The sequence below is a fragment of the Rhagoletis pomonella genome, unplaced genomic scaffold, assembly GCF_013731165.1.
Source record: "Rhagoletis pomonella isolate Grant_MI unplaced genomic scaffold, Rhpom_1.0 Rhpom_scaffold_00004, whole genome shotgun sequence".
NCBI classification, from domain to species: domain Eukaryota; kingdom Metazoa; phylum Arthropoda; class Insecta; order Diptera; family Tephritidae; genus Rhagoletis; species Rhagoletis pomonella.
The window spans coordinates 74,906,740-74,924,104 of record NW_023458558.1 but is presented as its reverse complement, the minus strand read 5'-3'; the positions used below and the strand labels follow the sequence as shown (position 1 = coordinate 74,924,104).

General features: G+C 33.6%; 2 protein-coding genes across 6 annotated transcripts in view; one reads left to right on the top strand and one right to left on the bottom strand.

Moving 5' to 3' along the window:
* The window catches only part of LOC118738079, a 525,494-nt gene that overhangs the window by 301,754 nt on the left and 206,375 nt on the right, over positions 1-17,365 (bottom strand). The window lies entirely within an intron of this gene.
* On the top strand, positions 7,828-9,628 carry LOC118738081. The gene is made up of 5 exons (XM_036469004.1): positions 7,828-8,078; positions 8,143-8,196; positions 8,453-8,628; positions 8,707-8,866; positions 8,935-9,628. The coding sequence occupies exons 3-5, from the start codon at positions 8,542-8,544 to the stop codon at positions 9,069-9,071; spliced, it is 384 nt and encodes a 127-aa protein (XP_036324897.1). The 5' UTR covers positions 7,828-8,078; positions 8,143-8,196; positions 8,453-8,541; the 3' UTR covers positions 9,072-9,628.

Here is a 17,365-nt window from a genome sequence, read left to right as displayed (position 1 = left end):
AAAAATATATTAGAGGTAAAAAAACAACAACACGCTTTTATTACAATAAGAACAAAAAAGAAAAAAATTATTTATTTATTTACAGATTCGTTAAATAAGGATATGAAGTCCCCTTACTTGATGTTATATAACTTGGTTAAAATAGGTTTAAAGTAATTGGCACGTAGTCGTAGTCAAAATAAAGCCCACTGAAAAGTTAGTTGCAGTTATTTTTTGCAGGAATCCCATTGGAAACATACACCACCCCATTGTTAGAGGGCTTCGGGTGTACGAATTTGTTGTAACATCAGGAGTTGAAAACTTTCTCTAGCTGCTAGTCTCTTAAATTTCCTCCAATCACGTCGTATGCAGATTTCCCATGTGAACTTGCAACAAAGTTCAATTCTCACATTTGCTTGATGGGATTTTCATGATTTCAGACCTTTACTAAAGTTAATATCATTTATTCATATTGTTTTTGTCTATTTATCATATTGCTCGAGCGTTGGACGATCTAGAGTCCAAATGAATAAATAACCATTACTTCCATTTGGATACTTAAAGTCGACATTATAGACAATGTTGTTACGTAAAAATAAAAATTTTTAAAATGTTATAATACAAAAAATCGAAAAGAAAAATGTTTACTTATTTTTTTTTTTGTTTTTATACGTTGCACATTATTGTAAAAAATGTACAATTAAAGCCCATAATAAGACGGAAGAAATAATTTTTTTATCATTAAGTTTCGTTTAAAGTTGTCCAAGATACAGCACTTTAAAGAAAGGTACGTATGACGTTTTCTTAAAATTTAAGTATCGTTTAAATAGGCGACCCTACGACATGTCGGCAAAATATGCTGCACGTATATTCGTATCACCTAGACCTTAAATCTCTTGAACTTTCATCCAAATCCTGAGAGGTCGCGCACAGAGATGGCCGCGGTGACATGACATGCCTCAGATATGATTAATTCCAAAAATTATTTTAAAAATGCAATGCAATATAGAATATAACAAGTAAGATCAGAGCTATGCCGAGGCTCCATACCATTCATGAACATCCGAAAATTTTATTTTAACAGATTAAATACTGCATTTCAAATTAGTGAATTGGCAGCTAAACAAAATTTTTTTATCCACAGCATACATAGACGTACATATATAAAACATCATATCTAAAAAATCAGTGGTACCGAAGATATACCTTATGAAGCACCAATAAAATGATTTCCACTGTTGTGTGCGATCGGTATGTAAAGTGGTTACACAATTTAATGCACTTAGCTGCCTAAATAAAGGAGTTATATCGCACAATCTTGTAGTTGAACAATCAGTGGTATAGGAGAAAAAGCTTATACAGCACTGATACTGACGATTTTCTCAGTAGAGTTTGTGTGATTATTTAGAAAATAGGTCACGAAATTTCTCGTTTTTAGCTGTCGAATTAAAGGAGTATTAAAGTAAAATCCCATATCTGAGCAATCAGTTGTATGGAGGCTATAGGTTATAGTGACCCGCTCTTTGTCATTTTCACTGTAGGTATTCTGTTTATAATGGGTGGAAACAGTGCAAAATTTCATTTTCCTAGCTGCATAAATAGAACAATCAGTTGTATGGGACCTATATGTTATAGTGGTCCGATTTTTCCGGTTCAAACTAGTATAAATTATAAAGATACACCCACTTACCAAAATTCATCCGGATATCTCGAAAACTGAGTGACTAGATTCCATACAAACAGGCGGACAGACGGACAAGCGGACATAGCAAAATCGACTCAGCTCGACGTTCTAATTAAATAAGTGTACATTTTAGTGGGTCTATCTCTTCTTATTACTTAAAAACATCGGACCAAAGCTATTATACCATTTCATGCTCATGAAAGGTTTAAATATGGGTACCAAATGAAATAGGAAATTTCTTTAGAATTTAAAATAATTAATTTTTTTTAGATTCACAAGAAAGAACAGGTCGAAATTCGAGGTCCTCAACATATAATTTTTTCAAAAACAAATATTGCAAATTTTAAGGATACAATTTTAAAAGGACATTTCCATTACTTACCAGTCCTTACGCAACAAAAAATTGAATCTGATTAAATTCTACAGAACTTGCTCTTTAATTTGATACCCATACTCTTTCACATTTCACTGAATGTTTAAAATAATTTTTCAATAAATGACGTCAGAGTGAAAAACGAAAACACAATTTTACTATATTTGGCGGTTTCGTGAATATATTGATTTATGTATGTAAAATTTACAATCGCACGTTGTTATATGTATAATGAGCTAGATAGTTATAAAAAAATATTAATTATTAAATAAAAAAAGAAGAAATATAGCCAATACTGGTCAAGAAAAGGAGTTTTTATTATTGCCATCAGTGCAAATCCCGAAAATCCTGCGATTTTCGACACCTAAAAAAGTCGGAATTCCGGGATCTCGGAACTAACATCCCTGTACATGTGTAATGGCGTTTTCTTTTCTACAAAAACTGTTGCATTTTTATTGCCCTCTCTTTAGTGTTTGTGCGAAGAGGGCACATTTTTCGGTTGAAAAAAAAAACGTGATAAGTAACGCTATCGGTCTTGTTTGAGATTGGTCGGTTAGGTTTTTTATTTGGTTTTTTTTTGCATACATTAAGAAAAGCAGTTTTTATATAGTTCATTACATATGTGATATAGGTCGCGCAAAAAGTGGCGAATTCTCTTTACGTTGCCGTATTGATTAGCTGTCAGTTCAGATTTATGACCCCCGTCAGAGAGGATACTTTGCTTACTTTCCGTTCAAGGATGAAACTGACAGATGAGTAGACTGTGTGTGTTTCCATGGAGAGCGTCAGATTGGCAACCCTCGCGTCGACGGACCCGACGAACATTGATCAACAGTCAACTTTTGACGCACGTAAGTCCGTCACTGCTGACAATTGTATAACCTTGCGTTTTAGCTGCATTTAAAATGCAACATTTTCACTTTCGAACATATTTTTTTGAAGAGCGTTCATGCTATCGCATTTAGCAAATGTACATTTACGCGAGTTCGAAACCGTATGCTTTTGACAAACGGCCGTGTTCCTGTCGCTTATTCAGATCCGTATCTATCACGATCAATTCACACAGAGAAGATAATGTGCAAAAAACTCTACTGAAAAGGGAAAAAGAAATTTTAAACAAAAAGTTCAATACAACAACTTGAATTGTTTTAACCATACCCGAAAATTTGTTTGTGTATATTTTCATTTGTCGGTGCTGTCAATTGAAATATCCTCAATTAAATAGGAAAAAAACCCGCAGAGTTGATCACTAATTGAGCCGGATATCTATCAGTTTCATATCGATGTTAAATTCGTGCAAATTTTCTTTTTCCAAATAATTTAAAATAATAAATGAAATCTCGACCGGCGATCACTGAAACGCAGCTAGCAACTGCATACGCGAAAAAGCAATGTTGCCACATTTTCTCATTAAACCATGTTCGAATCGTGGAAATTTTGGAAGATCACAGGGTTGCTTCTAGCATTTAGATTCTTAATGCATAAATGGAGATGCATTTAGTTGCATTTAGGTGACGAATTTTGTATGGATAAATGTACATTTATAATAATAATAATAATAGTTTGGCGCTTACACATATGTTAGTGTTTGGCCGAGCTTCTCCTCCGACTTGTGGCGTGCGCCTTGATGTTGTCACACAAAGCGGAGGGACCTACAGTTTTACGCCGACTCCGAACGGCGATTGTATTTTTATGAGAAGCTGTTTTTCATGGCAGAAATACACTCGGAGGTTTGCCATTGCCCGCCGAGGGACGACCGCTGTTAAGAAAAAACCGTTTTCTATATTTTTTGGGATGTTGCTTTGACCTGGGCTTGAACCCAGGTGCTGATGTGTGAAAGCGCGCACTGCTTACCACTACACCACAGCGGTCGAAATGTACATTTACAGTAGCATTTAGAGCTAAATGCGCTAAATGTGCTTTTATGCGTAAGCAAAAACAGCCCATAAGACAAATAAGAATATGTATTAATTGTCACATTGTTTGAGTAAAGTAGGCGTCCAGACAATAAACTGTCTTCGAAAAGCCAAAGACTGTGACGAAGACTTCAAGGGAAGTGTGTATATATTAGTAAAAAAGTGTAAATGTTTTACTATTGCATCTGCAAAATTGACTTGTGTAAACCCCAAGTACGCGACCATAGGAACAGCTGATCTTTGTTTGCAGACGCAATACCTTCATTGTGTCATATGTTACGTACGGCACTTCCTTCGCATACTTTTCCGTTACTGACGTAAAAGTACCCATTCTGACGGGCCTTTTAAACATTCCAAGCTTATTTGTGTTCTATGTGCAATTTCGCCGCTAGAATTAGCAGAAAAATCTATAGTATATTTTTCAATACCAGATAATACAGTTCCTTACTTAATTACAAATTACCACAGTTGTACATAAAAAGTATATAACAGAAAAGTAAAATGAATGTATTTACAATTTTCTCCATTAAATGTGTTTTTTTTTTTTTTCAATTTCCTTCTTCCTGAAGCCTTAAAAATCCCCATCCACTAAAATATTCTAATTTCGTTTCGAGTGGAATCACCACTCCCTATTTTTTATGGATAAAATTTGAAAACTACCTTAATACCATTTTGTTTAGATACATATATACTTACATACAAACGTTGATGGCCATCATCAAACTTTTCCCGAATTAAGTGGTCTCATTAAAGTTCTTCTATTGCGTAATGAATATACTGATTCCTATTTCCATTGTGGAAATGAGGAAAGGGAGAGAAAATGCAAATCAACTGGCCGTAGACATGAAAAACACAAATATGCATAAAGCCAACAGTAAATAGCCAAAGTAAATACAAAATATTCCGAAAAATATTATTGTTAAGTACTTTTTTGTGCGTTTGTGGTATTCTAAAATGTTTTAGCTACTTTTTGTTGCTTTAGTTTTACTCAACTTTCCGCTTAACTATTTCGAGCGTTTGAAAGGGCAGTGAATACGCTCTTAATATCAAATATGCTTTACTAAATATGCTTTTTTTAGGGAAAAGTTGAAACAGTTTGGTAACTTGCAAAATACATGTTTTACATGCATATGTACTTACATAAGTTACATATATACAAACGAATATACATTAGGGCGAGTCAATTTGTATAGGATACTATGCGCCTTTAGCACAGACATATTCTACGTGTAATTCTTAGCAAATTTGCCGTAAAAACCAGGGCTAAAAGCCAATTTGGAGTTTCCGAAATTGTGAAAAGAGGTTTCTTAGCATTTTGCTGTTGTGTCCTAAAGAAGGGCTTAATTTTAGCATAAAAACATGCTATAAGGGGTTTTTTGTATGAGGAATCCATTTGTGTACTCATCCTGTTCTTAAAACTTCCACAAAAGGGCGACACAGTGAAAATTTTACATTTTTTTCCAAACTTTATTTCGCAATTTGGCAAACTCCAAATTGATTTTAGACCCATGGTTTCTTCGGCGAATTTGCTTAGAACTACGTGTAGAATTCTCCTATGCTATACACGCTTAGTAACAATTTTTTCATGTTTGTATGCAGTAATTTGTATAAAGCCTCTATTATTAGGAGCAGTATATTTGGCCTTGGTGACTATGTACTATTATCTCTGTTAATTCCAGTGGGGCTTTTGGATGGGTAAATGGTCGACTCTAACGATTGCCGCACGCTTCGCTTCCGAGCAAAAAAGGCTACAACCCAGCAAACACAAGAAAAAATATTCTCCAACGTTTGAGAAACCCTTAATTTTCAAGTTGAGTTTCAACATTCCTTACCATTTGAGAATTATCATTTTCTCTAACCCTATTCCTCAATTTGCCCTTAAGTTGAGTTTCAACATTCCTTACCATTTGAGAATTATCCTTTTCTCAAACCCTATTCCTCAATTTGCCCTTAAGTTGAGGAATATTTGAGAAATTTTTAACAGCTTTCTGGCAGCGCTTATGTTTCCTTTGCAAAAGTGTTGACCTGGCAACAGCGGTGAAACATATGTTTTAATGTTCGTAGAAAAAGTGAAAACACTGAAATAAAAATTATCGCAACAAGAAAACAATAAAAGGTGAGTTGCGCAATAACTTAAAAAAAGTTAGTGCTTAGTTCAGTGGCAGAAACAATGCAAAGAAAGAAATTAAAAAGTGAAGTGAAGCAGATAGTAGATCTTCTTGCAGAGCGTGAAGTGGCCGCTCCTACACGTCAGGAGTGTCAGGGCCAAGAAGATACTTTCACTGCAAGCTCGTCCACTTCAAATATATCGGATGATGAATTGAGTGAGTCGAAAAGTGATGGTGTTCCAGATTTCGAAAAATCTGTAGATTTGAGAATTGAATTAGCGGCATGGTCTGTGCAATTCAATATATCAACGGCGGCTACCAATAGTTTATTAACAATATTGTGCAAACACGTGGGTGATCTTCCACGGGATTCAAGGACTTTAAAATCCACTCCTAGGAGACCACCTGTTGAAAATATGGGACTAGGAGAATACATTCACTACGGTGTTGAGGACTCACTAACTGATTTTTTAATAAACAACTCCTATAGTTTGATGGAAATCCATCTTAACGTTAATATTGACGGCCTTCCACTTTCAAAAAGTTCCAATTTGCAGACTTGGCCAATATTAATAAATGTCAATGGAACGCCTAATGTTATGGTTGTAGGGGCTTATTCCGGCAATAGTAAACCATTATCTCCAAATGATTATTTGCAAAGGTTTGTAAACGAGTTGCTGGAGCTGTTAGAAAAGGGGTTGGATTACAATGGCAGTCATTATTCCATTCATTGTCGTTCATTTATTTGCGATGCGCCAGCAAGGTCCTATATTTTAGGAGTTAAAGGACACACTGGTTTCTCTAGTTGTATCAAATGCACGCAAAGAGGAGAATCCCTTGGGCATAGAATGATTTTTCGTAGTGAAATTCATAGCGCTAGAACAGATTTAAGTTTCCGATCCCGTTTGGACGTAAATCATCACAAACTGATCGAGTCAACAGCTATCGAAAAACTGCCCATCGATATTGCAAACTCTTTTCCTTATGATTACATGCATGTTGTATGCCTTGGTGTAACCAAATCTTTGCTTCTTGGATGGGTTAGGCAGAGAAATAAAACTTATTCTTTGAAATCCTCGACTATAAGTTTGTTGAATTCTCGATTATTGTTTCTAAGTAATCAGGTTCCAAAAGAATTTGCTCGTCATCCACGTGGCCTGAGCGATATTGAAAGGTTTAAGGCTACTGAGCTAAGGACATTTCTGTTATATACAGGAATTTTCGCTTTAGCTGAAGTCTTAGATGTAGAAAGATATACGCATTTCTTAATGCTAAGCTTGGGCATAAGAATATTATTGAATGAAAAGTCCTGTAAGGAAAACAATGCGTGCGCAAAAATACTCTTGAATGAATTTGTTAAAAAAGTTCCAAATTTTTATGATGATTCTTTTTTAACATTCAACTATCACTGCCTTACACACTTGCATAGTGATGCATTGAACCATGGATGCTTAGAGTCTGTAAGTGCGTTCAAATTCGAAAATTTTTTGTCGAAACTCAAACGAAAATGCAATAAAAAAGATCACATTGCTGCACAAATATATAACCGCTTGGTTGAGGAAAGTTTATATTCCTCTCAATATTCTGCAGCAAAAATTACAAATAAAAAAGCAGATGAAAATGGACCCGTGAAGTCAATAAATACAGAATTCTTTTACTTATCCCTTAAACGTCCAGATAATTTTTACAGCGTCCAAAATAAAATATTTATTCTCAAACGACTTTCAAAAAAAGACAGTGCTCTTGAAATTATTTCCAGAGAAGTTATAAACTTAACAGACTTTTTTACGATTCCTATAAAATCATCCCATTTTAATATTAAATGTTGCGCCACATTGCAGTTTTCTGATTGTCAATTTCAGCATTCAGTACATGAAATATCTCAGAAAATCATTGTCTTTAATAATTTCGAATGTAATAAATTTATATTTATACCTTTCATTCACATGTAGATGGATTTAAACAGCACATTTCTTAGTTCGTCAGCAATACTAGCAGAGGAGCTGATATCTAAAAAAGTGAGTTTTATTTGTTATTTGATAAAGATATACATATCTAATAATATTATTTTTAATCTTTCAGATTTAGATGAGTTACACCAAAAAATTGATAAATTTCAAGAAAATGTTTTAAAAGGTAAAATTATTGTAGTGTTTACGTTGTTGGACTTTTCACTAAATAATAGGGCTATCACTAAATCCATCGTATTGCGATTTTCTCGATGCATTTCTGAACTAGATAGAAGTTGTTTCGATTTATTTGGCTGGAAGCGAAAATGCTTAAGTCAGATTCATAAGTTGTTTTTGCAAAAGTCCATAAACATGTATCCTTAAATCGTTAATATCAACCAATATGTACTTATGTATTTTATATACATTTCTAATATTAACAGAACAAGAAATTACACAAAAGCTTCTGAAACGCGTTCTCGAAGAAGTCAAAGCTAATGGCAATTCCAAGAGTAGCACACGCAAGCCGATAATGCCGAAAACACCGTTTAAAGAAGAAAATGATTTTAAAGACTTTGAGGCCAAAATAGAAAAATCGGAAAACAAATTTAATGACTTGGTAAGTTTTGTAAATAAGCGTATAACCGCATACTATTTAAACATGAAAGTAATTACAACATGCATATGACTTTTCTAGGTTGCCGATTTTTTGAGCATAATTTGTGGCAATTCATCAAAATTTTTAAAAGAAGCATGGCGGAAAATTATGACCGACGAAGTAGCCCAAAAATTGTGCTGGCAAGGAACAAATAATAAAACGCCCGTTCGAGCTTTAAGTGTAACAACAGCACTAAAACGTTAGTATGTCTTATCATTCTTTAATTTTTACACATTTGTATGTATATACATATGTATATCATTTCAGAAGCGTACAATCAAAAATTTGCAACTGCAGCTTCCGACAGCGAGTTCGAAAGGACAGTCATATCATTTTTCCAGCATGCCAATAATCGTCTGCAGAAAAAGCATGCATACAAAGAGCGTAAGGAAAATATAAAATAACTTAAATATGTATATGTATGCTCACAAAGGTGCATTAAGCTGGATCGATAATTGTATTTATTTTAATTTAATCTGTATAGATCCAAGAAGTAACTTTAGGATATCTGTGATACCACTGACAAGTTTCAGATAAATCCATTATGTCATATTAACCCAGAAAAAAAATGAATTTTGAAACGAATTTTGAAAATATGTGCATACGTACATACACACATATGAGTTATAATTAAATTTATATAACTATAGTTAATGGATTTAACTGAAACTTGTCCGGTGTACCACATATATCTTAATGTTGCTTTTTGGAACAATACGGATTTATTTATTTAAATTATTTTCATCATTTACGAAAACCTTTTGTAGAAGGTGCATATTGGACCATACTACGATTTGAAATGCGATTTTCTTTTAATTTTGTAAGTCGTTGCTAAGCAAATGTACTTTAAATTCTCTTTTAAATTTTTTTAAATACGGTACGGTAAAAACAATACCACCTTAAGAATTAAATTAATCATAGAATTAAATTAATCATAAAAAGCTGGTACTTTGTATAATTTTTAATCTAAATAAGTAACCAAAAGTGCAAAATAAAATAAAATGTATTAAAAGTATAAAATAAAAAAGAAGCTTTCATTTGATACCAATTGGAGAAATTGATTTGGGGTCAAGTGGAGAATTAACAATTTCTCAACTTGATAACTAAGAAAATCTTCATGTAAAAAAAGTGCCTTTTATGTTGAGAATACTATAATCCGCTCGTTGAGATGCTGTTGAGAATTAACGTTGGAGATTTGAGAAGGCTATTTAATATCAAATGCGTCTCAAGTTGATATCAAACCAAAAGGTTTGCTGGGAATGAAAACAAGTAAAGAAGTATAAGTTTTGGCGAAACCAAACTTTATATACCCGGTGCACGTGTAAATAGTGTTGTCTCGCCTTTCTGATTTTAAACATTTTCGATAATATGCTCAATCACACCATCATTGAAATAATTGAATCGAGTTTAGTACAAATCGATAAATCGCTTACAGATATAAACTTGTGTAATCATAAGTGGGCCTATTTTCCAAAAATCTATAATAATCGTATTTATTCGTAAGAGATTGATGTAAGTATTAACTTGGAGTAAACTAGCGTGCTTAGTTATTGAATTGTACCAGTTTTTTTATATCTGAAATTTACTGTTCAATGGGAAGTGGGCGTAATTTTTCTCCGATTTAAAAAATGTTCAACATATTATTTTTTTGTAGCAAGGTAAATAACTGTACAGAGTTTGGTAGATATAGATAAATACAAAGGTCACCGAGACACGCATATGTTACACATACATATGTTATTGATTTAGAGCCGTTTTCGTAGTTCTGTAAATTACTATTATAAGGGAGGTGGGCGTGGTTAATGACCGATTTCGAAAGTTAACACAGATTTTTTAGCTTCACTCTAGGCAATATTTGTTTGGTGAATCGGCTACTGAGTTATAGCAAGTTTTCATGAGCAGGACCGTTTCCCACGCCCGCTTTTCAAAAAATTAATAATTGCCTTGCTTTATGCTTTAAACATTTGGATCCAGTATTTACGGAAATATCGAAGTTTTTGCATATTTCGAAAATACCTTTGATAAAGGCCAACATTTTGAGATATCTCTAAAGTAAATACTAAGGATTGCTACAGTAAGTAGTAAGGATTACACACGGATTAGATAAGGATTAGGGACATATTTAAGTCACTTAACAGTAGTAAGAGTTTTTATTTTTTCAATTTTAGATTGTATCGTTATTGCAGAGGATCATCGATATAGTAAAAATGATAACTACCTTTCACGTTTTAGAAAAGTGTATGTGCATTTCTAATCAAATATGGAAAATTGCAGGGATTTATTTTTTGTATTTTTAAACAAGTTTTAAAAAGTCTTAAGATTATACAACAGCATTTAGCTGTAACAGTCGAATAGATGAAGTGATTCGCGAATAAGGTAATTAAGTGATATTGTCACAGCACGCAAAAAGCCATTTTTTTATCGCTTGCAAATCAATATCGATTTTTAAAATTGTACCCCTACCCTTGGCTAAATAGAAAAGGTGAGTTATGATTGTGCAGGAAACCACATTTGTATAAATTTTACCGTTGTAAATGATCCTGCGGAAAGAGCGGTGAAAATAATTTTTACTGTGCATTGACTTATGATGAGGAGCAAGGTTTATATATGTTACCGGCCAAACCCGATCTTAGGACAAACTAGTTTTGCCTAGGCTAAACTAGATAAGGGGCCACAGTATTTTTGCGCGAACACCTTTCCGCGTAGGCGGCCTTCAGTCGCACTTCAAAAAAATGACCCTATCAGTCCAACTCCAGGTACGCAGTCCAAAATATTGTTGCGTCCAACTTGTTTCGACATTGGACGGATATATTGGATCTAGATAGAACTAGTTTAGCCTAGGAAAAACTAGTTTGTCCTAAGATCGGGTTTGGCCGGTAACATATGGGTGAAAATTTCTCAACTGGACCTCGGAATTCGGTCAAGTTCGAATTTTTGTGTGAAAATTTGTGTGTAGAGGTTTATATGTAGATGTAGATAATTTTTAAAATTTTTATAAGCAAATATATTTTTGAGCAATCTTTCTCAAAACTTATTTTCTTTGAAAGTATTTGACGAAAGTTGATGAGATTTATTTTGTAAGCGTAGTGATATTAGAGCTTTAAACAAAAATATTTTTATAATTTAGAAAAAAACTTTTTTTTTTAATTTAGACACTAGTCAGTTGCATTAAAGATGTGTTCTCAATGAGTGTTTCCATTTCGTTTATATTTTCGAAAACTGCATTTATTCAAGAAAATATTTCTTTAAAAAAAATTGTTAGATTTTTTCTGTTTATTACTTACAGCAACATTTGTCACAGCGCGCACGCATCGTGAACCATGAACGCTCACCGCCTATACGCGCAACATGTTCACTAGAAAGCGCGTACAGAAGCTACTAACAATTTGAGACTTTTAACATAACCTTATATAATAATGATGGCATTTGTGGTATTTTTAAGGCATTTTTGGGTTAAGTTTTGCATCGGAGGTATGTGGTAAAATAATCCCATTAATTCAATTTTTTTGAAGTTCACACACAACATTATTACCAGGGAACGGATTTTTAGGACCTAAACCCCTACAAAAAAAGGGAAAATAGGCCGGAAAAGCAGTGTTGCCAACTTTTGATTTTCAAAAAGAACCAAAAACTTGGAAAAAAGGCGTTTTACCAAACTAAAAGCACCAATTTTTTTTAACCAAAGGATGCTTTTTTCATAACAGTTTGTATTTAACAAAAGCAAAAAATTAACAATATTTACAAGAATACATACGTAAATCAATACACAAAACGTTTTCGCTCATAACCATTGAATAGCCTCTACACATGCTATGATGACTCATGCTTACGACGTAATACCGAAGTACTATTAAAACTACTATATCCAGTGCACGGACTTTACCACTTTATTGGTAGATCTACAAACTTTTTAGCTATATTATATTTTCTACCATTTTTACCAACAAAGACTAAAATTCTGCCAATATTTTGCCGAAAGAAAGCAAACAGATTTAAATGAACATATACATACATATATTTTGTCATCGAACACACACCTTAAATAAAATTTAAAAGTAAACTTTGACGGAGAACAATTGCTTGAGTCTCCCTCCTATTAAATTAATACAGGGCCCGAATCAGGCCATCCGAGATCGAACTAAATTTTATACGAAATTTATTTTTGAACCTTCGGGAAGGAGTATAAAAACAAAAATTACACGAAAAAATTGTACGCTCAATGCCAGTAATAATTACACATGATCAACATTTTTTTGATATGAAAAAAAAAACAGCAACACCCTCCACAACAAAAATTATAAAAAATCAACGGTAATTTTTAACGACTTCAAACTTCCACTTTCTTACACTACAATTGAATGGGCTACAAAACTGCATACGCGAAAATTTTCTAAATATTCTAATTAAAAATTTTCAAATTTTGATGACAATTTTTTGATGTTTGATTAATTTTTTTTGCAATTTGTGCAAGCTTTTAAACTTTTATCATTGTGGTTTCTGTTATGCATTGAATTATATTTCAAATGAAAATTATTAAAAATAAATAAACATAATTTGCAAACAATATCATTTAAAATTTCGTTACTAATAAGTTGATCGCATCTGTATATCAGTTTGACATTAAGGTTCATGAAGGCGTAAATCCAGGTGCTCTGGTAACGCCATCTTTTATGAATTCGCCATGTTTTATCCTGTTTGAGTAATAACCATCTGATATTGTTTCTTCTAAAAAATCTACCAACTTCTACCATTTTTTGTATGTAGAATCTACCAATAATAATTTTTTCGAAGTCCATGCACTGACTGTATCTCGAGAGAAAAATCGAATCGCAACACACGAAAATAATGCCCTAAGTAGAAATGAGCAAAAAATTTTATGTTTTCATTATATAACCTCAAATATCGCAAAAACCCGTGTTTTTGGCAATCTGGGGGTAGGATATCTAAAAATTCTAGTACTGGAGCAATTGTGCGGTTGGATTTGGATTCAGCACCAAGAAACGATGTGTTTTACTCAGGTGGTAATAAAATCAAAATCTGTACAAACAATTAGAAAAGAAATACTTAACTTGCCTGCGTACTAGCATTTTCAACGCGACTAGAATTCAACAAGGTGGGTTTGCAACTTCAGCTTTTTATCAATCATGGTTGTATTTTAATAATAATAATAATAGATTGGCGCTTACACATATGTTAGTGTTTGGCCGAGCTTCTCCTCTGATTTGTGGCGTGCGCCTTGATGTTGTCACACAAAGAGGAGGGAGTTTAACGCCGACTCCGAACGGCGATTGTATTTTTATGAGAAGCTGTTTTTTCATGGCAGAAATACACTCGGGGGTTTGCCATTGCCTGCCGAGGGACGACCGCTGTTAAGAAAAAATCTTTTTTCTATTATTTTTTTTCGATGTTGCTTTTACCAGGGGTTGAACCCAGGCATTGCGGAGTGGAAGCGCGCACTGCTTACCACTACACCACAGCGGCCGACAAATTTAAATTTGTATATTCTTGTAAATTCCGCATCTTCATGAGACACCGCAGCTTATAATATTTCAAATTATTTCAGGTTTTAACTATCTCGGAGTAATATTAGTTCAAAACAAGTAAGAGCAGCGCTGTCTTCGGCTATGCCGAAGTCTTCATACCTTTCATGAACATCTGCAAATTTTACTTTGACAGATTACTGATTTTGAATACATCTGCATACATCGATAGAGGAGTTACATACTTATATAAAAAATCGCATCTAAACAATCAGAGGTATGGAAGATATACTTTATATGGCACCAATCTAAGTGATTTTCACTGCTATGTGATCGGTATGTAAACCGGTAACACAATTTATTGGGTTTAGTTTCCTACATAAAGGAGATATATCGCAAAAACTGGTATCTGAACAATCAGTGCTATAGGAGATAAAGCTTATACAGCATAGATTTTGACGATTTTCTCAGTAGACTTTGTATTATTATTTATAAAATATCTTACGAAATTTATCGGTTTTAGCTGTTCAAATAAAGGAGTTTTACAGTAAAATCCCATATCTGAACAATCAGATGTATGGAAGATATATGTTGTAGTCACCCGATCCTTGTTATTTTCACTGTAAGTATTCTGTTAATAATGAGTGAAAATGGTGCGAAATTTCATGTTCCTAGCTGCATAAATGGAGGAGATATGATAAAAGACATGCGCTCGACGTGAGTTGATACAAGTGGCGCCCAATTTAAATATAGAACGTTGAAAATTTTCATATTATCAGGAATAAGGGCTTGCCCTTTACAATTAAAGTTAGTAAAGGCGAATAAAGTATATTTTGCTTTGCTGCCTCTATGCTTAAGTGCACATTTAAGATACCTACCCCAAAATGCGCATCAAAAGCATTATTTTTAACATTTATAAGGAAACTGCTCCGATAGATGCATTCAACATACCTGCACATTGGCGATACCTGCCTTAAAAATTGTGCGACTAGTATCAATAATCAAAGAAAGTATTACGTTTACCTGCACCGGCCCTACAATTACCTAATTTTACAATCTTTTATTTATTTTGCTCATCTCACAGAACAACGAAAATGGCAATCAATTTATGTAGTTATATAGATAATTAGATAACATTCGGTAAAAATTTCGCTTGCAGTAATTTCTACATGGTAAGTGCTCCGCCAATATTTGGTTTCATAGGGATTCGGATACCTTCCTCATTGAAGTAGTAAAGAAAATTCGCCTAAGTGCCTTTTTCGGTTACGTGTACAAGTTTTTCGTGCAAAGAAGGATGTGCAGCTAAGCAAAATATACTGTACCCTAAAAGAGGCAAAAACAAGTAAGAAAGTCTAAGTTCGGGCGGAGCCGAACATTAAATACCCGGCGCAAGTATTAGATATATGTTTTTTCACCTTTCCGAAACCTTCCGCTAGATGGTAAGCCGGGGTGTATCAATTTTGAGTAAATTAGCGTCCTTCAATTTCGAAATATTGAAGTTTCAAGCATTTCCGAAATTTACCGTTATATGTAAAGCGGCCTCAATTTTATTTCGCTTTCAATAATTTTCAACGTTTTGCTTTTTTGTGGCAAGCACAATAACCACACCGAATTTGGTACAAATTGGTAGAACGGTTACCGATATACTTATATGTGATCATAAGTGGGCGGTGCCACGCCCATTTGCCAAAATTTTACCATAAACGTATTTCTTGGTAAAGAATTGTTGCAAGCATCAATTTTGGATAAATTAGCTTCAATATTTACTGATTTATCGAAGATTTTGTATTTCTCTAAATTACCGTTATATGGGATGCGAGCGTGGTTATTGTCCGATTTTAAAAAGTTTCGGCGATTTTTTATGCTGTACCAAGGCCAACAACTGTGCCAAGTTTGGAAGAAATTGGTGCAGCGGTTACCAAGATAAACACATGTAACCATAAGTGGGCGTGGCTACGCCCATTTTCCAAAAATTTATAATATTCTTATTTTTCGTCTAAAAATTATTGTAAATATCAATTTTGAGTGAATAATCTCCAGTAGTTACTAAAATATCGCAGTTTTCGTATTTCTGAAAATTACCGTTATATGGGAATTAGGCGTGGTTATTGAGCGATTTTAAAAATTTTCGGCCATTTGGTATGTTATGCAAAGGCCAACAACTGTGCTTTTTGAAGAAATTGGTGCAGCGGTTACCAAGATACATACAGTGACGATCAAAACTGTAACATGGTGTAACACTTTTTAATTCAGCCATCGCTATATTTCCAAGTTCTAAAGACTTTCATCCTTTTGTTGTATATTCTTGTTGGTACATCCCTGCTCCGTCTCTCATAACGATTTGAAGTCAATACAACAACAATAAAAAAACAAGCAGACAAAAATGTAAATTGAGGCAGATGTTACAGTTTTGCACTTACTCTCAGTTTTGCATTTGACAGTTATCTCTTACTTAGTTGGAAGTCAGATGACTTTTTTCTGTATTGTAATTTATTGAAGAAGTGATCACCAGTAAATAATATAGTTAATTAGGAACCATAAATGTAAATAATAGATTTACTACGGAAAGTCGGGACCGCACGAAAAGTGGCAAACAATTTTGGAATTTGCTACTTGAAAATGTTAAGACTGGGAAAAAATATAGCCTAAAGTGTTCCCAAGAACAAAGGAAGTCTGTCAAAAAATATTACGGTACAATTAGGGTACTCACAGTTCTATATTATCTACTGTGTTAATTTTGCCACCTGGTAACTTTAAAACATTTTACCATGTGGTAACTTTGTTTGTTGTTGGTTCCCATACTAATTAGAGATAACACTTTTGGGCAAAATTACTAGACTTTGTCTCATGTTTATGTTCTGTGTTATACTAAGTTCACATATAAGTAGATTATCCTCATTTTCGAGCTTAACTTCCTAATCTGTAATTAGAAAAAGAGATTAGCCATATAAAATTCCCCCCTTGTTAATCTGTAATTATAAAATAATCTCAGATTTAACAGATAACTTTTCGGTGTCCATCCTAGTTTTATCGATTGTTTTTGCGAAGAAGAGGAGAAGTGGCAAATGTAAAAGTAAACAGAAATGGACACTAGCAAGGAAAAGAAGGTTTTAAAGGTATTTTTTAATAAAATGTTAAGTTAAAATATATTTATATTGCTTAATATAGCAGAAAAACGTGATCACGGTGGCACAGAGAAGAAACATAACTTTTCCTGG

Excerpts from the sequence above, each read along its gene's own strand:
- LOC118738081 (XM_036469004.1), top strand. The coding sequence starts at position 8,542 with ATGCCGAAAACACCGTTTAAAGAAGAAAATGATTTTAAAGACTTTGAG. Across the intron at positions 8,629-8,706 it reads AAAACAAATTTAATGACTTG|GTTGCCGATTTTTTGAGCAT; the intron begins GTAAGTTTTGTA and ends TGACTTTTCTAG. Across the intron at positions 8,867-8,934 it reads TGTAACAACAGCACTAAAAC|AAGCGTACAATCAAAAATTT; the intron begins GTTAGTATGTCT and ends ATATCATTTCAG.